The 25474-nt window shown below is 44.0% G+C and overlaps 1 protein-coding gene across 4 annotated transcripts in view; it reads left to right on the top strand.

Annotated features, from left to right (window-relative positions):
• Positions 1-3654: 3654 nt before the first annotated feature.
• The window catches only part of NMT2 (N-myristoyltransferase 2), a 58785-nt gene continuing 36965 nt past the window's right edge, over positions 3655-25474 (top strand). Inside the window, exons 1-2 of one of the 4 annotated variants that reach the window (XM_070601108.1) lie at positions 3707-3900; positions 17660-17908. Coding sequence is in view for 3 of the 4 variants with exons in the window: in XM_070601106.1 (XP_070457207.1) it covers positions 3791-3900 (110 nt within the window). In the remaining variant the exon portion in view is untranslated. Of the gene's footprint in view, positions 3901-17659; positions 17909-25474 lie in introns of all 4 variants that reach the window. The other 3 variants (XM_070601107.1, XM_070601106.1, XM_070601105.1) reach the window with 3 other exon arrangements.

The raw sequence follows: 25474 nt of genomic DNA on the forward strand, positions 1-25474 counted from the left end.
AACAAATGGGACTTCATCAGACTAAAGAGCTTCTTCAAGGCAAGGGAAAACAGGATTGAAACAAAAAAACAGCTCACTAATTGGGAAAAAATATTCACAAGCCACTTATCCGACAAAGGGTTAATCTCCATAATATACAAAGAACTCACACGGCTTAACAGCAAAAAAACAAACAACCCGATCAAAAAATGGGCAGAGGACATGAACAGACATTTCTCAAAAGAAGATATGAATATGGCCAATAGACACATGAAAAGATGTTCATCATCGCTAATCATCAGGGAACTGCAAATCAAAACTACACTAAGATATCACCTTACACCCGTTAGATTGGCAAAAACATCCAAAACCAAGAGTGACAAATGTTGGAGAGGTTGTGGAGAAAGAGGAACCCTCATACACTGTTGGTGGGAATGCAAACTGGTACAACCACTATGGAAAACAGTATGGAGATTTCTCAAAAAGTTAAAAATAGAAATACCCTATGACCCAGCCATCCCATTACTGGGTATCTATCCTAAGAACCTGATATCAGAAATCTCAAGAGTCCGTTGCACCCCTATGTTCATCGCAGCATTATTTACAATAGCCAAGATGTGGAACCACCCTACATGCCCAGAAACTGATGATTGGATAAAGAAGATGTGGTATATACACACAATGGAATACTACTCAGCCATAAAAAAAGACAAAATTGGCCCATTCACAACAACGTGGATGGACCTCGAGGGTATTATGTTAAGCGAAATAAGCCAGTCAGACAAAGATGAACTCTATATGACTCCACTCATAGGTGGAATTTACTATATTGATATGGAGATCTGATCGGTGGTTACCAGGGAAAAGGGGGGGTGGGGGGAGGGCACAGAGGGGGAAGTGGTGTACCCACAACATGACTAACAAAAATGTACAACTGAAATCTCACAAGGTTGTAATCTATCATAACATTAATAAAAAAAAAAAAACCAAAAAAATAAAAAAATAAAGATTGGTTACTTACAGGACCTGGAAATTACACGGCACACCTGGGGCCACACAGCAAGGTTGCAGGGGTGAGGGCGGCAGAGGTAGGGGTTTAGCACAGGCCTGCGGCTCTGCTTTTATTGGAGTCACGACTGGGGGGCCAAGGGTTTGGGGCTCACTCTTTATTGGTTAACTTAAAACACAAGAATGGGAATTTAAAGTGCAGAAAGAGAAAAAAAGCAATTGCTAAGTGAAATAAGCCAGTCACAAGAAGCCTGTATGATTCTATGAAGTTCCTAGAGGAGTGACATTCATAGGTTCAGAAAATAGGATGGTGGTTGCTGGGGGGCTGGAGAGAGGGGGAAGTCGGGAGTTAGTGTTTAATGGGTACAGTTTCAGTTTTGCCAGATAAAAAAAGCTCTGGAGATTGCTTGCACAACAATGTGAATGTACTTAACACTTGTGAACTGTACTTAGAAATGGTTCAGATGGTAAATTTTGTCTTATGTGTATTTTACCATAATTTTTAAAAAATTTTTCCTTCTACTCTCCAAAGTCCCCCAGTACATAGTTGTGTATTCTAGTTGTGGGTCCTTCTAGTTGTGGCATGTGGAATGCCGCCTGACCACCACCCCACCAGCAGTGGTATGCCCGTGCCCAGGATCCAAACGGGTGAAACGCCAGGCTGCCGAAGCAGAGCGTGCAAACGTAACCACTTGGCCACGGGGCCGGCCCCACCATAATTTCTCAGAAAGCAAAAAAGTTATAATAATTTAAATCAAACAAGACCAATAATACAACTAAGGTCTTACGTCTGTAATAGGAGATGAGTCAGAGATAGGAAATTCCCAGAGGCCTCTTTGAACATACTGGTAGCCACTCTACAGTACTTTCTGCCCCCAAATAAATCTTGGATCTGAGATTCGAGAAGACACCACTTGGTTCCAACTCCCCAAATGCTGGGATCAAACCAGGGAAAAAAGCAAACATTTTTAGAAACATAGTGAGTCTCTATACATGACAAAAGGCTTTAGGAGTCTCCGGGGTCATCTGCGAACTTGATCCCCCTTCCAACAATTAATGATGACAAACATTTGTGTTATGTAATACCCCACTGCAGTCTTGAACAGACGTCTGGGCAACTTCGTTCCATTCTGGGGAACAGATGTTCCCTGTTTGTCATCATTTTCTTGTGTTTAACTGGCTTTTGAAGCCCTCATTTTATTTCTCCAGGATTATTTGTTTTCTTATTCTTTTTTGAGAGGACCTTAGTCAAAGCTTCTTGAAAATTCAAATAAACATATGCCTGCTGAGTTTCCTTTGCTTTGTGTTTTAAAAATCTTTCAGAGAACTCTTTCAATAGGTTATGGTGACTGGTCGGATAGACTTGCTTCTGGTCATCCAACCAGGTTATTTACCCAACTCTTCATGTTCGTAGGGATGAATTTCAAGAAACTCACTCATCTCTATCTGCCTTTATCCTAAAGTCTGAAGCCAGAAGCCACACATGACTTTCTGCCTCGGAAAGTCATTGCGAGTTTGAAAGTATTGTAATTCCTTCGTGTTTTGGCCCCACTTTGCACTTCTTACAGGAACTTAGCTGGCTCAACATCAGTCAGTGATAAAGGCTGGTGAACTTTGAAATCGTTCCGCAATTTTTGTCTTCAGATACTTCGATCTCATTGCATTTTAAGGGCACAAAACCCCACAAAATGCTCCCAAAACGTTCTGCAAAAATAGGACCCACACCAACAATTTTAGGTGGATTTTTCAAGTCTCATGTTCCTCATTGAGCAGTTTCTGATAGCTATCCTTCTGCTACCTTTGTAAAACTTTCCCAGGACCTGGCGGGACCTTTGAACACCACCCGTTACAGGACAGCAAAGGAAGTGCTGTTGTGCACAGGCTGCGGCAGCCGATAAGAGCCTGAACTTGCCTGCCTTTTATTTGGCAATCCATAGAGTGCCTCCTTCCCCTCCTCCATTCACCGGAAGACACGGGATTCCAGCCTGCAAGGCCACCCGGCTGCTGGAGGTCCAGGTCACGACTTTCACTTGCGGAAGCTGGAGTGGCCTACCAGACCCTGTGAAACCCCCCAGCATCGTGGACAACGCCCCCATCTCCCTCAAGATGGTTGTTCTAGTCTGAGCCGACTGTCTGTGGTGTCCATCGAAAACTGGGGCAGCTCCAGCGTCTTTCTGTCAAGAGTTTTGGGGCCGCGAGTCCGGTTGGCAGGGGGAGATGGGAAGGCTGGAAATACTCTGTTTTGACTTTGACTTTGATTTCATCGTGTACTGGAAAGATAGAGATACGTGAAATGGAATTTTTCAAAAGTGTACATATGTGTGTTTGTGTGTGTGGGAGGCTTCTGGAAAAGAAAATCTCTGCACTGGTTGAAAGCGCTTCCTAACATGTAAGGATGTAAAATCGCGTGGTCTGTGTTCCCAAACTGAAGACTCGGGATTCGGAGCCCGCACGTTGTGGCATTCAGAGCAGAGCCCACGGCCGAGGCGCAGGGCAGGCTGCGGGGTCCAGGGCTCGGCCCCCGCGCTCTGCTGCGGCTCGAGACCACCCCCCATTGCCACCCGCACCCCCAGCCCCCGGCGATCGCGAACGCGCGGCCGCCTCCCGGTCCCAGTCCCCGTCCCCGCCCCGATCGCGGTGGGCGGGCCCAGGCCGGGCCGGGTGGGCGGGCGGCGCGGCGCCCGGGGCTCCGGGCTCGGAGGAGACGGCGGGCGGCACTAGAGGGAGCTGCTCGCGCCGCCGCCGCCGCCTCCCGGCCCCACGCCCGGCCCCGAGCGCCGCCTCCCGGGTCCGCGCCGCCGCGATGGCGGAGGACAGCGAGTCTGCGGCCAGCCAGCAGAGCCTGGAGCTGGACGACCAGGACACGTGCGGGATAGACGGGGACAATGAGGAGGAGACGGAGCACGCCAAAGGGTAGGCGCGCGGGCGCCACAGGGCGCGACAGGGTGCGGGGACCGCGCGCATCTCGGGCTCCACTCGGACCCGGGTCAGGGGGCGCGGGCTGGTGGCCCCCGCGTGGGGTTCGCTCGGCCCCGAGACCGTGGGGAGGTCCAGGTCGCGCGGCTCGCGGACGGAGCGGCGTGGTGCGGTGCAGCGAGGCCCTGGGGTGGGCGGGGAGGCGCGGGGACTGGCGACGCCGCTGTCACCTGCCGCGGGGCCGCCCGCCCGGCCCCGGCCCGCGTGTGACTCAGGGGGCCGAGCGGGGGCGCGGCGCCCTTCCCTTTGTGGCGGCTGCGGTGGTGGGAAGTCGTCCTCCTCGCCGCTCCTTGTCATCCTCTCCTTAAGTCCTTCCAGACTCCCACCCCTCCCCCAACCTCCGCCGCCACCAGAAAAAAAGAAGAGCTGATGGTGGGGGGTGGTTTGAGATCTGTCCGTCCTGGTTTCGGTGCTGCTGGCCCGGACCTGCGGAAAGTTGTGCTTCCCGGGCCGCGGCCCCCACCCCGCCCCGCGCCAGCTGGGCAGGGGGCGCCCAGGGGCTCCCCGGCCGGCCGTTCCCGAGGACGCGCAGTGTTGCCACCGCCGACTGTGACTGCAGAGCTCTCTAGGGCAGATTCGATCCCCTGAATTTAGGCTCAGTCGTGGGGGGCAGCTCCAGCAGACCTGTCCAGATCCTGCTTGCAAAGCTGGTGTTTCGTCTCCAAAGCCGAATGCACCATGCGTTTTAACATCTGATCCGGTTTCTGACTCCTTTCACTGGCTCCCTGTCTCCCCCGCACACTTGATTTGCTCTCCCGTTGGAGAAAAGATTGCTTCCGGTTAAGGGTGGTATTGAAGTTCTGTTTTTAGAGGCGAGGGGGTCATTTTAAATAAAGACGGGTGTTTACATTATGTTTTCACCCGGTCGGATTCCAGCTATGCGCTGGCGCTGTGCACTTAATGCTGCCCCTTAGAAGTGAGATTTTGCAAACCATGGTGATGGATGAAGTGGGTCAGCTTAAAAACATGATAGGGAGGCCTTAGTCACAGAGGGCTTATTTATTCAGTTCATGGAGAGGATTCTTTAAATGATTGATGATTTAAAGTGTAAAGCGTTTGCATTCTATTTAACGTCTGTTTGAAGCTTTAAGAAAGGAACTTTTATTGCACTTTAACGTGTTATAAAATATTAAAAGAGATCAAGAAAAAAGCTGACTAGATGTATCTCCCATTTGCGAGTTGCTTCTTTTATTTTTGCAGTGAATATGTACTTCGGTGGCAGCTGCAAGCACTGAATGTTATAATTCAAGTCTGGAATATTTTTTTAAAAGAGAGGAAAGGAAATTCTACAGAAATCGGAGCCTGAGTTCTGTTTATGCAGTGATAAAAACTTGCCTATGATAGGTAGCTAAATATAGATATGTTTTTGAAACAATAGCACCAGTGCCAGAAATGAGCCCAGATGCAAATGTGATGGATTACCCAGATAACTTCAACATCTGTCCATTATCTTTCTGGCGAGACCCTGCACTTCTCTCTTCACTGTAATTTCTGTTGATTGTTCTTCGTTCTTTTGAAGATCTGGTTAGTACTTCTTTGCTTACACAGTCAAGAATGTCCATGGTACAAAGAATTAGTCATCTCTGGGCCGGTTGATCGGGGCCTGTCCCCAGGAGTCTCGCTGTAGGCTGTGTGAAGTTCCAAGATTGGCAAAGGCATCTTCTTCCCCTCTTCAGAGGTCTTCGGTTTCATGCCTCTGCACGTTAATTATATGTTAGCACGGTTACTCAACATTTAGAGAAGCCCAGTGGACTGAAATGTTTTAACCAAGAGCAGAAACATGATAACAGCTTCTGGTGGGAAGAGCCTGATATAATGGATTTCCTGTAGTCTATCAAAATGTAAGGAGATCAGTAAAAATGCAAGTTGCTGCCATTGTTGGATGGCGTTTTTTTGGATTCGAATTGAGATGATGTGTGCCAAATGGGGGGAGTGTGTTTCCTTTGGCTTGTGTACTGATGGGGTGGCTCAGTAGAAACCTAGATTTCTTCTCATAAGTGGCTCAAGTTTATAAATGTTAAAATTTGAAAGACTCTTCTTTTCTATGCCCGGCTTCTTCATTCTCCACTAATTTAAATTGAATGACGAATAATGAGCCTTTGGAGAATGAGAAGGTAAATGCTTTACCTTTTGAAGGTGAATTATCACTTTGAGGCCACTAGGTATCGATCAGTGCACACAGCAATAATTTACTAAATATACCCTTGTGGGCTGAAAGAATTAATTTACCCCTACAGTTGAGTCTAATGTATTTACTAGTTGTTTTAGACCTGTTAAATTAAAACCAGAGCCTTGGATAGAAAGAAAATACCAAATTAGCTTATTTCCCCCCACAATGTAAGTATTACTCTATATGCTTTTCTTTCATTTTCATAGAATTTCCTTTATGGACTTGGTATTTCATTTTGTGGATAATACCAAAAGACCGTGAATGAAATATTTATGTTCAATTAAAAGCAGTGGCTTAAGTATTATAAAATACTTGCAGCTCACTATCTTTATATCTTATTTTTCATAGCAGATGTGCTCTTTATTTAGCTTTTTGGTCCACCGAAGTATGAAAGTGGAATACCACTGTAAAAATTTCATAAATTCCAAAAAAACATCAAGGAGGGGAGGGATTGTCCGTTTTAATCAGTGAAACTGTATTTAAAGAAGTGTAGTTTTATTATCTTCAAACAATATGGAGCAATTAGAACTAGACTAATAGAGGATTACCCAGAAATATTCTTTAAATAACTTGTTTTAACACCTGATTTACAATTGGGGGAAGTAAGTCGATATTTGTAAAAAGCTTGAACCATCTGGAAAACTTCAAGCAAACTAAAAGTTCTAAGACAGTCTTGTTGATACTGTTATATTCTTGGCAAAGACTTTCTACCTAGATAAAAATTAACTTCAACTATCTTCTTATCCTTGCCCCATTGAGGTGCATCTTCTCCGTTTGTGAAATACCTGGGAGAGTGGTCATAGCTCTTATTCAGTCTACCACCCCACCTTAAGCATAGTTACTGTCCAGTGTTGGAAACAGGGTCACACAGCTGGCCCCGAATAAAATTACCCTTCAAATTGGCAACAAAATCAGTTTCTCTCCTTGCTTTACCAGCTCTGACTTTCAGAATGTGTATTTCCTAGACAAATTGACGTTATTCGTCTCCTTTCCGCTAAGAAAACTTTATCCTCAGTATTCACTGTGGTGGAATAGGAGGCAGCTACCAAGAATATTTATATAGGGAATAAAATAAGCATATATGAATATGCTTTTGTTGGCAGATAAATGACTGAATTATTCCCTGGGGTAGACATGAAGTAGTTTTAATATTTGAGGGTTATTCCCAGACATTTTTAATAAATTTTTTTCTTAGAAAAATTAAAGATCTGGTATTTGGCAAAAATTAAAACTTTGGAATTCTTTTAACAAGGAACAGAACCTCTCTTCTCCCACCCCCAATTTAGGAAAAAAACTGAAGTTATTTTCTGTGCAGTATGTTATTATTTTTGACTTTGAGTATTGTTGAGATTGGCTCTGGGAACTTCTTAGTCAACTGTGTGGAATCAGTGGGAAGATGCAAAAAATCGCCATAACTCTCAATAGATTTTTCTTGTCATGGAAAATTTAAGGGATAATTCAAAGCTGCCCTTTCTGAAACTTGATCTCTTATCAACTATATAAATCTCCGCGTAATGGTGTGTCAACAGCTTGTGCCCAAGGAAGCTTCTCAATTCGAGAAATACAGTTTGAAATTATCAAATGTCTGCTCAGACTTGCTTCTGAGATGGTGATATCACCCTTGGGCCCAGAACAAACTTTTTCCAGACCTTAGCTAAACTATAGAAAAGTTGTAAGTACAGGACACTGACGGTGCCATCTTGAAATTGTTGATTAACACAAGAAGTACATAGTAAATAGATACGAGTTAAAGTCAGTTGGTTACCTCAGGGATTGGAACCAAGTTCCGTACCAAGTTCAAGAAGGACGTTGGTTGATTGGTTTGTTATCCCATTTGAAAATATGTTAATGCTTTTTACTCGTTATAAGAGTAAAATATGCTTATTAAAAATTCAAACAATAAAGTGTATAGAGAGTGAAAGATCCTTGGTCATCTTATTTCTTAGAGATACCACCACTGACAGTTCAGTCGAGTTGTGTGTGTGTGTGTGTATGTGTGTGTGTGTGTATCTGACATAAATAGGGTCATCTGTTACATAGACTCATTTATTACCTTGTATTTTTCACTATTAGTGTCATCTGGTACAACTTTCTGCCATGAGGGAAAGGTCCAATACGGAGGTCATTAGCCACTGGAAGTGTGGCTGGCGTGACTAAAGAATTGAATTGTAAATTTTATTTACTTTTAATTAATTTAAATTTAAATAGCCCGGTGTCGGTCGTGGCTGTTGTATTGGATGGCACACGTCATATCCTGCCTTTGAATTTTATAAGCTTTCGTGGTACTCAGAATATTTCCTTATTCTTTCCTTGTTTTTTGCAGAATATGTCAAGTTTTCATTCTTCCTTTTTTTTTTTTTCCTAGTAGTTTAGAAGCTCTATATCCTTTTTTATTCTTCTGGGAATTATCTTTAAGTTTTGAATAAACATGGTTTTCTCTGTATTTCTCTATCAATGTCAAAACTTAACCATTGTCCAAAATAGTCTACTGCCAAACAAGATAAAATGTGTCGGATGTTTTGACTTCTTCCTTTACATTTCCTAGGTTTCGTTGAAATAATCTGGAATTTTAATTCCATGTGGCTTCTTTTATTTTTGCCCTTGTTAAAACTTTTTTTCTTAACTATTACATTATATTCAAATCCATAGTATCACAAACTTCTTAGACTTTGCTTTTCTCACACTTTACTGTTTTTATTACTTACCACTGTTCCTTATAAACTCCACGCTCTCCTTTCTTCTTTGAGTACTTTCTCTTTTAATTTTTTTTTCTTTTTTGGTGAGGAAGATTGGCCCTGAGCTAACATCTGTTGCCAATCTTCCTCTTTTTGCTTAAGGAAGATTGTCACTGAGCTAACATCTGTGCCAGTCTTCCTCTATTTTATGTGGGATGCTGCCAGTGTGGCTTGACGAGAGGTGCTAGGTCTGCGCCAGGGTTACAAACCTGCGAACCCTGGGCTGCCGAAGTGGAGCATGCAAACTTTACTACAACCTTGGGCTGGCCCCCTAATTTTTTTCAGTTGAGCATGTGGATGATATATTTTCTTAATTCTTGTATGTCTGAAGCTGTCTTCCTTTTGCCCTCACGCACAAACCATAGTCTGGATGTGCATGTAATTCTATGATAATTATTTTCCTTCAAACTCTATAAACAATGTTTTATTTCTTCCAGCAATTTAGTGGTCAGATGTTGTTTCACTGCCAGTCTGCTTCTCTTTCTTTTATAGGTAACCAGATTCTTTTTCTTTATTTTGACTTGTTTCCAGTCTAGAAGCCTATAGGATTTTTCTCCCTGTCTTTTTATAATCCAAGGGTTTCCACATCCTTTACCTTCTAAAATCACTGTTTTCTTTAATATCTAAACACAACAGCCCAAGCTCATACACACTGATGGGGTTTCTTGGAGACTGAGGTTTTCATGGTGCTCCAGTGTGTCCATGCTGCCGCCAGCTCCCCCATCACTAGCTCCTAACGCATTGGGTCCTTTAGCGTCTCTCCTTAGATGTCTGACACTGGGTGGAATACAGTTAGCTGTCTTTCCTCTCTCTGATCATTGCGTAGGGCCGAAAACAACTTCAAATTCAACGTCACACGTCACTGTTCAAAGGGATTTACCACAGTACACGCCCTCCATAAGCCTCAGCTGCCCACATCGTTCTTGGGAGTCCCCTCTCCCTCTGAGAGTGGTCACGTCATTGTCCCACCCCTGCCTCTTCTCCAAATTCAAGGTCCAGCTCCAATGTCCTTTTCTTTCATGAGGCCTCCTGTGGTCATTATAACCGAGAGTGATAACCCCTGTCAAAGACCTGTGGCCCTTACTGAACGTATCCTTCATGTGGCGCCTTTCCAGCAGTCGCCCCCACTCCCCATCTCCCCTCTCATCTTCTCAGGCAGACCTTTGTTGACCGTGAAGGAAGCTGTGGCTCAGAGAGATAAGTGGCTTGTCTAGAGTCACGTGACTGGCAAGTGGGGAACGGAGTTCTTTGTGTCTGTTGTTCAACGTGTCTTTGTAACGTCTTCTACAGACTGGCTCAAATAAAAGAAGGTTTTATTTTAAACATACAGTAGATTCTCTCAAAATAAAGTATGGCTGAGCTTTATTAGCCTTGGGGACCAGAAGGCCAGGAGCGCAAAGTCTGTCTCTCTATTCCTTCCTCTCTTCTCTCTCTGTCAGTCAACTACTAACTGCCTGGAGAATCTGTTTCTTAGTTCAGATTCTCCAGAGAGGATCTCACTGGCTTCTGGCCAGCAAGCCTGGTCCAGTCAGCTGGGGCAGAGGGTGGGAAGGTAGAACGGGAAGATTGTCATGGTGTACAACGTGGCCACCCAGGGCCCCACCTTTAGTGCGGTCTGTGGTTGAAGCAGTTTTCAGAGGAGATGGTGAACAAGGTTGGTACCTCCAGACATGTCTACAGAACATGGACATGTGTCTGCCTGTCTACCCACAGGTGGACTGAGCACAGAGACAGCACTTGCGGTCTCCGACCCTTGCAACATCTGGTACATTGCACACGTTGGTGGTTTAATAAAGATTTGTTGAGTGGATTCCAGTGGTTCTTAATCTCCATTGACAAATTAACTTCTAATTTAAAAAATTTTCCGGTGTACATTAGGAATAGGTGAAAGATTTTCTTTTTTTAATTGTAATTGAAAGAGTTTGGATTATAGAATCTTTAGTTGCGTTCTCTGCCGTCTAGGACCCAACATGGTAGAATAATAGTTAATTTTCTGAAGGCCACTGAGACTTATCCAAGTTTAAGTAACTTGCCCAGGCCACATCTCAGATTCGGACTTAGGTCTTGGGCCTCTCGCTGTCCGACTCTAAACTCTTGCCTTTGGATTAAATTGTATGATCTCATTGACCATAGATAAATTAAAAAGAGTAATTTGTTTGATAATGTTTCAAGCTTATCTCCGTGTAAGTCATAGATCACCAACTTCAGTGCCTCTGGGGCCAAAATTCACCAGTGTCCTGGGCATGTAACGTACAGCATGGGGACTCTAGTTAATAATAGTATATTGTATATTTGAAAGTTGCTAAGAGAGTAGATCTTAGATATTCTCATCACAAGAAAAGAAATTTGTAACTATGGGTGGTGATGGACGATACCAAGCCTTACTGTGGTGATCATTTCACAGTATATACATGTATCAAATAATGATGTTGTATACCTGAAACTAATACAATGTTATATGTCAATTATATCTCAATTGAGAAAAAGAAATACAGTGGGAATTGGCATTTAAGTATTTAAGAAATTTTCAGTTTGATGTTGCTGCTATTAGTAAAAGTTTATATTTCCAAAATATTTTTCCTTCTGCCTTCCTTGTGCGTCTTCTATTGTTCTTTCATACATTGAGAATGGATGGGACGACCCAAAATTGACTTGCTATGTACTATGAAATCTGGAAGAGGATTTGTGTTCTGTTAGGCTCAGCAGCCCTGAAATAATTGAATAGCCATATTTTTTAAAAAATATGTTTTTCCCAGTCTCTGACTCTTCCTTGCTTAATCATCATATTCTTTGATACATGTTAAAGAAAGTAAATAAATCCATACATTGCCTTGTTTAAAAAAATAATGCAATTTGATTATAGAGAACCCTTTCGAGTTTTGCTCGAGGAAGATTAGCCCTGAGCTGACATCTGTGCCAGTCTTCCTCTATTTTGTATGTGGGACGCCACCACAGCTTGGCTGATGAGTGGCATATGTCTCTGAACTCAGTATGGGTCTGAGCTGGTGAACCTGGGCCACTGAAGTGGAGCACGCAGAACTTTAACCGCTCAGCCACAGGGCGGCCCCTTAAAGGACTTCTTTTAATTGTAGCATCAATATAATTTGCAATAAGAGTCTTTTCTTTTATGTTTCTTTCTTAGCCGTCTCATCTCCTTTCTGGTTCAAGTTCTATAGCTGCCCCACTGTAGCCTCAATCATATCAGCATCCTTTCCCTGTGCCCCTGCCCTGCCCTCCCCCAAGGCACTGCCGTGGTTCAGGCCTCCAGAGTCACTTTCCTGTAAGAAGCAGAAGGGGCGCAGGAACCTGGTACTGAGCATCTCTGGATGAGAAGGCTGCTGGAGGAATCCACTGCAGCGTGCTGGTACTTCGGCTCCACAGCCCTGCTACTTAGCACTTGAGGCCAGTAGTGCTTTCTCTCTGCCTCAGTCACCAGGTGGGGGTCGAAAACTGAGCTGGGATTTCAACTAAACAGCTTCTGTTTTGTTAGCACATTGTGCTTCTATTACTGCCTTAAACACGCACACACACACCTAGGAAACACGGGCTCCTTTATTCCCACGGCCGTGTTCACTGAGTGTTTCAAGTTCATATAGTACTTTCCTGGAGAAAGATGGCGACTCAGTTAATATGATAATTTCCCGAAGTTTCTTCTCTTTTTTTTGGAGTGAAGGGGTACTTGTTCTTCACTACCTTTTGGGTATTTATTAACATTTTAAAGATTTTATTTTTTTCCTTTTTCTCCCCAAAGCCCCCCCGGTACATAGTTGTATATTCTTCATTGTGGGTCCTTCTAGTTGTGGCATGTGGGACGCTGCCTCAGCGTGGTTTGATGAGCAGTGCCATGTCCGGGCCCGGGATTCGAACCAACGAAACACTGGGCCGCCTGCAGCAGAACGCGTGAACTTAACCACTCGGCCTCGGGGCCAGCCCCTTATTAACATTTTAAAGAAACGGAACAGAAAACTAGTGGAAGCAGAGTTCTTTTTTGTTTTTCCAAGTGAAGTCTTTAAAAAAATTCTTTTTTCTGCAAACTAGTGCAGCCACTATGGAAAACAGTATGGAGATTCCTCAAAAAATTAAAAATAGAACTACCATACGATCCAGCCATCCCACTACTGGGTATTTATCTAAAGAACTTGAAGTCAACAATCCCAAAAGTCCTATGCACCCCAATGTTTATTGCAGCACTGTTTACAATAGCCAAGACGTGGAAGCAACCTAAGTGTCCAGCAACAGACGGATGGATAAAGAAGATGTGGTACATATATACAATGGAATACTACTCAGCTGCAAAACAGAACAAAATCATTCCATTTGCAATAACATGGATGGACCTTGAGAGAATTATGTTAAGTGAAATAAACCAGCGAGAGAAAGATAATCTGTGTATGACTCCACTCATAATGAGGAATTTAAAATTATGGACTAAGAACAGTTTAGTGGATACCAGGGGAAAGGTGGGGTGGGGGGTGGGCACAAAGGGTGAAGTGGTGCACCTACAACATGACTGACAAACATTAATGTACAATTGAAATTTCACAAGATTGTAACCTATCAATAACTCAATAAAAAAAAAAATTCTTTTTTCTTCTCTGTCTTTCCTCCTGTTCTCCTCCCCCCCAAAAAAGAAAAATAAATTAAAAGTTTAAAAACTAAAAAATTCTTTTTGCAAAAGCACTTCATTTTTAATGTAGAACATTAGAATGTATCATCAAGCAAAAAGACAATGCTGTGCTATATTCACAAATACATTTTCCTATTCGTATATATTTATCAGAATGCAAGTATACTTTTCCTGTTGTCCTGGAAATTCCTGTTTGTCATTCGATATGCCAGGAGCATCTTTCCAGGGCATTGCACAGCCCTCCCCTGAGTCCTGTGAGATGGCTGGCCAGTCCAGTGCACGGCTCCGTGTCTGGCACCATGATCTAGTCCCCTCTTGTTGGGCCCTGGGTCGAGGCTGCTAGTGGGCTCCTTCTGCCAAAGCCACACTGTTTTTCCTTGACACTCAAGTGTCTTCCTCCTCCCTCCCACTGCCGGGGTGACCATGTGATGGGAAGTCACCTGGGACCACAGCAACCCAGCAGACACCCTGGGGATGGCCGAGAACAAGGCAGAGGGAGGCTGGCCCATCTTCTTCCAGCAGAACTCGCATGCAGGCAGCTGAGATGGCCATGAGAGAGAGGTGAGCTCCTGTGTTGACGCTGCCGTTACTTTGGGCCTCTATCCCGCAAGCTCAACCTGTACGCTAACTAATAGAACACCTGTGTGGTAGCTTTGGCTGTGTAGACATTGCTGTTTTTTAATTATTATTTTTTGAATAGGTGGTGTGAGCATATGGTACAAAATTCAAAAGGCACCCAAGGGTATCCAGTGAAAAGTAAGTCTCATTCTCCCAACACTGAGTTTCGCTCCCCAGAAACAGCTACTGTTGCCCGTCCTTGGCGTTGTCTTCCAGTGGTGTTCCAGACACATATACAGATGCGTGTGTGTGCACGGGCATGCTTGTGCTGGGTACATGCATTCAGCACAAATGGTAGTGAAGCTGGGTACCTGAGGGTTACTGTAAATATTCAATAAGATTACCTTGTTAGGAAAAGAAGTTAATCTCGTCACTTTGCTGTTTTCTTGTTTAACCTGAGGGGTAACTCAAGGGTCTCACAGATTTGTGAGCTTGTTTTACAGAAGAAAGAGAATGCCTTCAAGGATCACCAGATAACCAGCCCCCAGCTGCTGTTGCTGCCCAGAAGTCAGATTGCCCCGGGCTTATGGGGAATGACCCCTTTGTGTCTCCAAAATTCCTCCTGCCAAGCCCCTTAGCTCTATAAACCCCCTGCTTGCTTCTCTTGTTAAGGTGGATTTGGGAGAACCCATGCTCCCACCTTCCCGTCTTGGCCACTTTGAATAAACCTTTCTCTATCTCCAAGCAGATGTCTCAGTGTTTGGCTTACTGTCCAGGTGTATCTTGGGAATCATTATATATATCAAAACACAAAGACCAGCCTCATTTGTTAAAGGCTGTATGTCACATTGTTGAATGGATGTACCATTATTCACTTAATCTGTCCTCTGTTAGTAGATCATGAGGTTGTTTCCAATCTTTTGTGCTAATAAACAGTGCTGAAATTAATATCCTTGTATACATATTACTTCTCCAGAATATTTCTTAATGAATATTTAAAAATCCTTCTTAGCTAACAAGTTTTAGAGAATCAGTGTGGTGTGTGAAAATGGGTATTAAACCAGGGATCAAGAAACTTCCGTCACTAACCCTCAGTTTGATTTTGGAATAGTCGGTTAACCTCTCGGGATGTGTGTCTTCATCAGGAAATTGAAGAGTTTGGCTCTCGAAGTCTTATGATTTAGCAAGGATGCACTTTGTCCTGGGCCCTGTCCCTACCCTCAGGGATAATGGAGCATAGACCTTGTGCCTCAGGCGCCCGGCAGGCCCCAGTGCATTCCTTGGATTAATTTTTTGCTGTCCCCAGCCCAAGGGGAAGGGGATAGGAGAAATTTTGGCAAAAGAGTAACCCCAGTCCTGGCTCCTCTCCTGGCTTATCCCAACTGTAAGCTGTTCCTTCTAGGTTCCACCAGGTGTTCCTTTTCTTTCAGACAGTTTCTCTGAGCTCGGGGGTGTTTCTGTGCTTTTAAAAATGTCCCTTTCTCTTTCCTCTACCATCCCAAAGTGGACCGTGTCCTTTAGCTCCCTTCTGGATTTAGGAGGTCCTACCCTTTTGTGTTTGAGAATTCTAGGTTCACCTTGGTGGTTTCCGGTGACAAGTGCCCCAGCACAGCCTCACCTTGGCCCGTGCTGGCCTTGACTCTGTCCCTTGCAGTCCTGTTTTCTCTCTCTTTTGCTTCCAGCCTTTGCTCTTGGTCGCATGTCACAGACTCATCTCTCAGCCCTTCTCCTCTGGATTGAGCTGTTGTGTCTTCTCTAGTCCAGGCTTTTTCTACTCCTTCTGAGCCATCCGTCTCCTGGAGTCCCGTAACCCGCATCCGCCATGGGTCTTTCCTGGTTAGGAATTGACGATTGATCCCCTTATTGCTGGTGCAGCTTCATTGCCCCTCCTCCCAGATGTAACTACCTGAGACGGCAGTTTTCCTTCCACACCTTGAGATCTCAACCCTTCTTCACAAGATTTTTCTGGGAGAAAAAAGCATCATATTTTGCCACATGCTATAACTACAAGGATTTCATCTAAATATGGAACATTCCTTTGATGACAGACTTGACTAGGTCGGTGATCAGCATTGGGATATAGAAAAGAGAAAGTCAAACCTGAAAATTTGAGGGCCAGCCTCAGTGGCCTAGAGGTTAAGTTCAGTGCACTCTGCTTCAGTGGCCCGGGTTTGGTTCCCAGGCACGGACCTACACCACTTGTCTATCAACAGCCATGCTGTGGCAGCGGCTCACATACAAAATAGAAGAAGATTGGCAAGAGATGTCAGCTCAGGGCGACTCTTCCTCAGCAAAAAGAGGAAGATTGGCAAGAGATGTCAGCTCAGGGTGAAACTTTCCCAGCAAAAACAAAAAACAAAAAAAACCCTGAAAATATGATATGCAAGGGAATTCAGAAATAGGAATGTAATTTGAAATAGGAATATATATATATAAAAACTTCAAATTAACTTTACTGACATTAATATTCTTAAATATAATAATGCTAAGTAGAGTACTGAGTTGCTAATATTGAAATGAATCAGCCAGAAAACAGATTTTTTGACCTCTTAACTATCTACCTTTAGTAAACTCTGAAAGACATAGAAATGAGAAAAATCATATAAGTAGGAGTTAGTGTATATCTGTTGTTTTATCAGAAAATCATTTGTGAGCATGGGTGAGCAAAGGCTGTAGGAAATAGGATAATTTTTCACTAATTTGCACAGTCTTAAAGGATATACTTTGCCAGCTCCCTCAAGCCTTTTTTAAAAATTTGATTTTTCTTCTTGTTTTGTTCATCATTTCATCTTTAGGAACAGTTTTTACCTAAGATGCAAAGAAATAAGTCTTTAAGAAATTTGTTTGCTGAATAGCTGAACAATTTACATTTAGTCTTTCAATTATATGTAATGATCTTAAAGATATATAAAAAAAGTTTCATTTTGCATTTTAAATATGTCCTCCTTGATTCTGATCTTGGGCTATTTGCTATGACAGGTCTTACTTGACAAACTAAAATTCACACTAGGCTTGTTTCTGGCCAACGAGTATTGATAAAATTTTATCATAACTTAATATTAACTCTTATCAGAATTAGGTTGTTATGGGAAGTAGGCACCAAAATTGTTTGATAATAATGAAATAATTGTGGAAAGAGAAGCCTAACTAGATAGGACACATTTTCCCACGTTTAGATTATGGTAAGAGTTGAAAGAAGTAAAAGCTTGGAAACAACCCAATATCTAAAAAAGGGTGGCTGGTTAGCAAACTAGAGACCAGAAGCTGGCCAAGGGAGTCATCCGGGTTCTTCCACTCCAGCTGGCCTGGCCTGAATCCAGGGCTCATCGAACCCACTGCCCAGAGCCAGCCACCATTTGCTGCAGACACTCATGTAAATATTGAAATTGTTGGCTGGTCCCACCGTGACCTCTGTCCAGCGCTTGGGTCTTAGTAGCTGCAGCCACTTGCCCCCTTGGCTGACCTTTATAATGATCTCTGCTCCTTGCTGGCCGTAAACTTCAGGAGTGGCTTTGACCTCTGAGCCATTCAAGGGCTTCTCTGTGACTTGCTGCTTTGACCAAGGATGATGTGGCTTTGAAGAACCTCTGATATTTTCTGCGTCAGTCCCAAAGGGAGAAGGAACGTGCTGAGAAAGGGATGGAGCTACTGAACCGATGAAGCGACTGGAATCTTCGTTTCGATCAGACCATAAGGAAGCCAGATGATGACAGCTGGAAGGTTGGCTTCTTGCTCTGGATGGTGCATCACACTTGGGGAGAAAAAGGATGAAGAAGTCATTACTGGAACTGCATGGTTGAGCCACTGACGAAACCAGGCTCACTCACGTGACTTCTTCAAGAGTCTGAACTGCAGGTAAAATCCACTATGGAACTGGGTGGCCACGTGATGGGCCATGTACGATGGGTGCCCCGGATCCACCATGAGAACGGGCTTGTGGCCAGTACCCCCGGAGAATCTGACTCTGCCTTCCCCGACTTCCCACAGCTGTGGGGTGAATTCTCTTCCGTCAGCAGGGCACTGTGATGCACCGTGGGTTACCCTTCCTTTTTTTCATAAACTGCACCAAAACCTCCTCATTTTCTCCCTTGAGGTGCCATTCCATCTAGGAAAGTGGTTTTGTATCCCAAACAGCACACACACACACAGAGTACCAAAGATATGTTACACTTCATTAAAAAATAGGCTAATAAAAAATGTTCAAAGATCATGACTAGAGTGAAGACCTAAATATTGCCAATAAATATCTAAAAAGATGTTCAGCCAGGGGAAATGCATCAGCAAGAGGCCATATACTGTAGTAGTTACGTAGATGCTGGAGCCAGACTGGCTGGATTCTATACCTGGCTCTGCCGTTATCAGCCATGTGACTTCCAGCAAGTTACTTAAGCTTTCTATATTTCAGTGTCCTCTTCTGTACAAGGGGAACAAGAATAGTAGGACTTACCTCCCAAAGCTGTTGTGACAGTGCACAAGGTTGAAATCTGTAAGGTGCCTAGAAGTGCCTGACGTGTAGGAAGTACGCTGCACTGTTACCTGCTATGATGATGATGGTGATGATGGCGATGACCATGATGCTGGTGGTGGTGGTGGCGGTGGTGGCAATGCCAGATTGTTCTCCAAAGTGGTCATATCAGTTTACATTTCACCAGCAGCATACGAGCATTCCTTTTATTCACATTCTTCCAGTATTATCAGACTTTAAAATGTTCAGCAAATCAATGGATGGAAGTTGAATCTGAGGTGGTTTTATTTCCATTTTCCTTGCTTCCGGTGAGGAGGAGCATCTTTTCCTTTTTCGGCCGTTAGGGTTTCCTCTGTTGTGAAGCCTTTTTCATATCCTCAGCCCCTTGTTCTGTCAGTCCTTTGTCTTTTTCTTATTGATTTTTTTTTTATTGATTTCTCATTCATCCAGCAAATATTTATTGAGGACCTTTTATATGTCAGACACTGTTTTAGGTGCTAAGAATACAAAGGAAAACACTGTTTTATGGATCTTACGTTCTAGTTAGAGGAAGACAAACAAATAAATAATACAATTTTAGCTAACAATAAGTTAGATGAAAAAAAGTAAAGCAGGACAGTCATCATAATAGCTAACATTGACGGAGTGATTTCTGTGTGCCAAGTACTATACTAAGTTCCTATATATATTAACTCATTTTATCCTCACAATTTTTCTAATACTATTTATTGAAAACGTCATCCTTTACAGCTATGGAAACTGAAGCACAGAGAGGTTAAGTAATATACTCCAAGTCACACAGCGAGAAAGTAGTGGAGCCAGAAATTCAAAGCCAGGTGGTCAGACCGTAGCTAATGCCTGTGTTCCTGGCCAGGATATTATGTTTTCTTTCTCTACTAAACTGGAGATAAAATGTGAAGGGAAAAAGAACTTTTTGTATATTCTGGCTATTAATGATACTTTATCATGTGTTTTATAAATATCTTGTCTGTTTCTGTAGTTTTCAAATTTTGTCTATAATCACTTTGCCACAAATAGTTAATTTTGATGTACTCAAGTTATTGCATCTTATTTGTGGTTTGTGCCTTTGGGTCCTTGTTTAAGGAATTCTTTCCTTTATGGAGTCCTTGTCTTATTCTTTCAGTTATTCATTCAACAGAATTGTACTCGGCATCTGCCTTATGCCAGATGCTGTTCTAGGCTCTGGATAGACGTTAACGAAACCGACAAAAATTACTGCCTTCTGTTTTAAGGTTTTATTTTCTAAGTTTGGGTTTTAAGTCATTCGGATTTTGTTTTTGTCATTTATGGGAAGCAGCAAACTAATTTTGTTTTTCTCCATACAGGGAGTCAGTTTTTCTGATTGTATTTATTAAAATAAGTTCAGTTTTTCACCGCTGTTCGTGATGTCACTGTTATCATGTCTCACGCTCCTGGATACTATGGGCTGTTCCTGGTCTGTCTGTTCTGTTTCATTGATCTATTTGTCCGTTCTTGAGCTCTGGTTTTTTTGTTATTGTTGTTGTTGTTTTTTTGAGGAAGATTAGCCCTAGCTAACTACTAGCAATCCTCCTCTTTTTTCTGAGGAAGACTGGCCCTGAGCTAACATCTGTGCCCATCTTCCTCTACTTTATATGTGGGATGCCTACCACAGCATGGCGTGCCAAGCAGTGCCGTGTCCGCAGCCGGGATCCAAACCGGCGAACCCCGGGGCCGCCGAGCAGCTGAACGTGCATACTTAACCACTGCACCACTGGGCTGGCCCGTCTGTTGTATTTTAATAATGTTTTAGTTGCAAAGGTGTTGTGATTATTGTAGACAATTTAGAAAATGCATGAAAATACGATGAGAGTTACAATCACCTATAATCCCACCATTTTCAGTGCAGGAAATTGGAACTCAAGGGGAAAAATCGTAAAATAATTGCAATATCAAACTGCTAATGGTTCTTACGGGGAGGAGCTAAGTGATGTCTCTGGTGGAATCCCATGAAATCTAAAATTGTTTCTCATCTTGGGATTCACATGCCATAAATTGAGCTCTTTTGATGTTGCTCTTAAAATTAATGTATTAGTTATAATAGGCTAAGCTGCTATAACAAATAGACTCGAATGTGTAATTGCTCAATTCAGTGGAAGTTCCCTTCTTATCCCTTTGACAGTCCTGGGCGGGTGTTCAGATGGATGGCAAGGGGACTGTCGATCAGAGACATATAGGCTTCTCCCGTCACATGGCTCTGCCATCCCTCTAGTGTCTCACCCTACACCTGCGTCCAGTCGGCACAGAGGAAGGAAGAGCATGGAGGATGACCCCCGAGAGGGTCTCTGGGTCAGCAGAAGTGGCAGACATCACCTCCGCTCCCGTCCCACTGCCTAGAACTGAGTCACATGGTCATACCTGACTGCAAGGAGCTGGGAAATAGAGTCCAGCTGCGAGCCTAGGGAGGCAGCGGGGGTGGATGTTGAGAGCTGGCAGAGTCTGCCGTGCCTGTTTCTCCTGGAGCACCGGTAGAATGTTTACGTGGCTGGGGGCCTTCGTTCATTCCGTCCAGTCCTGTCGGTGAAATCCTTGAGTACTTCTTCAAAGAGATTTGCTGGATGTGCTTGTTAAATATCTAGCATTTCCACGGCTGAGAAGGAGTTCATTGGTTTATACTTGGCCTTTGAATACACCAGAGATTCTCTCTAGACACAGACGGAAGTGTCTGTCCTTCCTGGGGTAGCAAAATTGGGAGGCTCTTCGTACGAATTCTTGGGGAAGCAGGAAGTGGACGTCTGTTGTTAGAGATCCGAGAGATCTCTGTGAAAGGGCTGTGTGGTTTCCATGGCCAGAGTTCTGTGATTCACTAAACAACCTCAGCAACTGAGGGTCTGAGTCAGTTTTTCTTCATTGGATTTCCAAGAAGAGTCCTCGAGAGGGACTTGCACGAGGCAGCCATAGCCAACTCTCCATCTACTCAGGCTAACGTCATCCTACCAGCCCCAGGGACAGGATTTTCACCTGTCCGTTCTCTTACCAGCTTCGTTGAGATGTAACGCACAGACCCTACCATCCACCCGTTTGAAGTGTACAGGTAGTCATTCACAGAGTTACACAGCCATCACCACAATCAATTTTAGAACATTTTCATCACCCCAAAAAGAAACCCCGCATTTCTTACATGTCCCTCCCAACCTTTCTCACCTTCCCGGTCCCTGACAACCACGAATCTATTTTCTGTCTCTATGGTTTTTGCCTGTTCTGGACATTTTATATAAATGGAATCATACACTGTGTGGTCCTTTGTGATGGCTGCTTTCATTGAGCATAATGTTTTCCTGGTTCATCCGTGTGGTAGCGTGTGTCAGTACTTCATCTTTTTCTTTGCTGAATAATATTCCATTGTATAGATATACCACATTGTCTTGATTCATTCATCAGTTGATGGACATCTGGGTTTTTCCCACTTTTGGGCCTATTATGAATAATGCTGCTGTCAGCAGTCACGTCCAAGTTTCTTTGTAGATATCTGTGTTCCTTTCTCGTGGGTAGATACCTAGGAGTGGAATTGCTGGGTCCCGTGGTAACTCTACGTCTAGCATTTTGAGGAATTGCCCGACTGTTTTCAAAGCAGCTGAACCATTTTCCCTTCCCGTCAGCATGAGATGAGGGTGCTGATTTCCCCACATCCTGGCCAACCTTGCCATTACCTTTCTTGATTGTCGTTACCCTCATGAGTGTGAAGTGGGACCCCTATCAGCTCCCATTCCCAAATTCTAGTCTCCTAGGCTTCTGGGAAATGGACCAGTAGCTCTTCCTCGTTCAAGGGTTGGGGAGTTCTGCTTCTCATCACTATGTAATGATCACCTGTCGCTGGGAGTTGGAAGGAAGAGATGGGTAATTTAGTGCCAATTTCTGTAGGTCTCTGTCAGTTTATTTTTAAAGTTCAGATGAGAGAGAGAGAGAGAGTGAAAACCTTGGCAAATTAGAGTTAACAAAAATGATTGCAGTTTCTCCATTTTACCAAAATAAGATGGTGTAATTTTAACAACACAGTTTGGGGGAGAGATTGGGGCACAGTATCAATTAACTCCCCAAATGTAACTTAACAGAAGCTTCATTGCACGAGTGTCCTCTAAGTTATCGAATAGATGATATAAACGTATTTAAGGAATTTTGGTGAGATAGTCTGGTGTTTTTATTTTTTATGCCTCTATATTCACTCCCGTTTCCATGAGTTTAGTTTGTCTGTTTTAGGAGAAAATGGATTCACACTCAGGACAAAAATTCCTGGGCTCTTCATTGGTGGAGATATTTCCATTCAGCTGGAGAGACATCCATGCCAGTCATGACCTCTCAGTCTGTATCCCTCTGGATGGAAGCTTCTTGGGAATTTGGAGATATTTTGAACTGAATGTATGGGACCCAAAAGCCATGAGGTCAAGTGGTTCCTGGAAAAGCCACAACCAGCAGCAGTGAAAGGATTGAGGCAGGAGGGGGTTAAATCCTTGGGTGGCGAACCCAAAGGCATGTCCTGAGTGACGTCAGTTACTGCCACCTCCCTGCTCCCAGCACTCTGCTGAGCACTAGCAGATGTTCACTGAATGCATAATAGGCCGCAGTAGGCTTTCCCACTCAGGTAGGGAGAATTGTAGCTCTCCAAGGTACTTCACCTCCTGGCAATACGTGATTGGAGCCATCTCAAAAGCCAGAATCATTGACTCATTCATTCAACAAGCCTTGTTATAGAAATCTACCGGTGGCAGGCATGGAAGAGTGAGAGACCTTAGGGATACAAGTATGAATGGCTTTCTTCCGTACCTCCCACACCCCGCCACAAATGCCTATGTAAATCATGTGATCACAGTACAGCAAGTGCCCCACTTTACAAGGTGCCAGCCATGGGAACATGGAGGGAGGAAAGCCTGAAATAGTCAGACTCCCAAAGCAGAGAGTGTACAAACCATACTATCCAGGCATATTTCGAGCTCTAGTATCTGGCTGTGATATGTTTGTTGAAGCCCAATTGCCAGTCAGATATTTATGGGCCACCAGATGATTTTAAATATGAGCTCCACGGTAGTATAAACTGGATTCTACTGAGATTTGGTGAATATAAACTGCTCATTTTGGGGGGTGGGAAGGCCTTACTATTTGTAGACCTCAGGGGTACCATTTGGCGGGGTCTTAACGTGTCTCTAAAGATGAGCACGACTTTCTATTTTCAGATGAGGAACAGAGAACTATGAATCTGTACCTCAAGCGCCTCTTAGACAGTTTTTCTCACTATTGAACGTACCTTTCCTATTTTGACTTTCCAGAGAAATGAATGATCCGTATTGGATTTGAAAGTTTGTGATTTCAATATATGAATAAGGGACAGAAAGAGGAGTCACTTGATGACCTAGATATGGGATGCTAAGGCCAGCACTTGTGTGGTAGGATACTCCACGTTATGACATGGTAGAAAACACCCCCACACTTGTGTTGCGTAAGTCAGCGAAGGTTCATCTCCCACCTACGCTGCATGTGTGGAGAGGCACTTGGGCCCATGCGGAAGGGGGCTCCCTCACCTCCCAATGCCATCCTCTTGCAAGGCTGCAGGGCTTGGCTGGAAGGGGAGGTCAGCAGGGAGGAGAGCGTAAGGGCTCGCCAATGCTTTCCCCTGAGAGGAACACCTGTGCCTTCCATGCGTCTCCCCTTGCTGGGCATCACTCTGCCTGCCCGGGCCTGACTTCAGGGGGGCAGAGAAGGGTATGCCTTCCACTCTCAAGTGTCCGAAGGAGAGGAAATTCAGAAATACTGGTGAGCATGACTGCTTCCCACACATCTGAGAAGTAAAAACGCGGGTCTCCTCCTGTGTTTCTCCTCTGCGCTCACACGGCTACCACATTCCCAGCACTTCTGACCCCAGATGTGGGGGTTTTCGTCACACCAGGCAATTCTGCGACACCAGCTGTGTGTCCTGCAGTTTAACTCGATTCTGACACTGTCTACTTGGAGACAGTGTCAGATCCACAGATTGTGTTCAGTCCTAAAACACTACCTCCTCCCCCCCGCCTTCAGATGCCAATCACAAGTCCAGGTTGTCCCCTGTGCTTCTGATCGACTGGCTATAAATTGGAGGTTCCCGTGCCCCGCTCCTCAGGTCGATTAATCTGAATTCACAGAACTCAGGAAAACAGTTTACTTACGGTTTACCAGTTTATTATAAAAGGGTATGATAAAGGATACAGATAAACAACCAGATGGGAGAGATGCATGGGGCAAGTTATGTGGGAAGAGGCGCAGAGCTTTCCTGCTCTTTCCAGGCGTGCCCCCCTCCCAGCACCTCCATGTGTTCACTAGCCCAGAAGCTCTCTGAACCCTGTACTTTTGGGATTGTTACGGAGGCTTCCTCACGTAGGCAGGATCAATGATTGACTCCATTTCCAGCCCCTCTCCCCTTTCTGGAGGATGGGGGCTGGGGCTGAAAATTCCAAGCTTCTAATCATGGCTTGGTCTTTCTGGTGACTCACTGCCATCCAGGAGCCACCTCAAAGTCACAAAGAGTCACCTCTTTAGAACAAAAGACAGTCCTATCACCCAGGAAATCCCAAGGGTTTTAGGAGCTCTGTGCCAGGAACTGGGGGGCAGAGACCAATATATATTTTTTATATTATTTCACACATTTTATAGAGAAATGAGACACATTCTGTTCTTAAGAAGCTTACGCTCCAGTGGGAAAAGCAGATAAGAATACCAAGTTTAGAATGTGCTAGATGGAAGGATGCTTAGATGGCAGGGGGATCATTGAGTTAGGGGCACCTTATTCAGATTAGAGGAGGAGCAAGAAGGTTTCTCAGGGGAGGTGATTCTTGGCCTGAATCTTGAATGACAAGCAATTCACCAGGGAGTGAAGAAGACAGGTGTCCTGGCAGAGGAAGCAACATGCTGAAATGGGTAATAATAACAGTACGTGTTGTTTATTGAGTGGC

The sequence above is a fragment of the Equus przewalskii genome, chromosome 30, assembly GCF_037783145.1.
Source record: "Equus przewalskii isolate Varuska chromosome 30, EquPr2, whole genome shotgun sequence".
In the NCBI taxonomy this organism is placed as follows: Eukaryota; Metazoa; Chordata; class Mammalia; order Perissodactyla; family Equidae; genus Equus; species Equus przewalskii.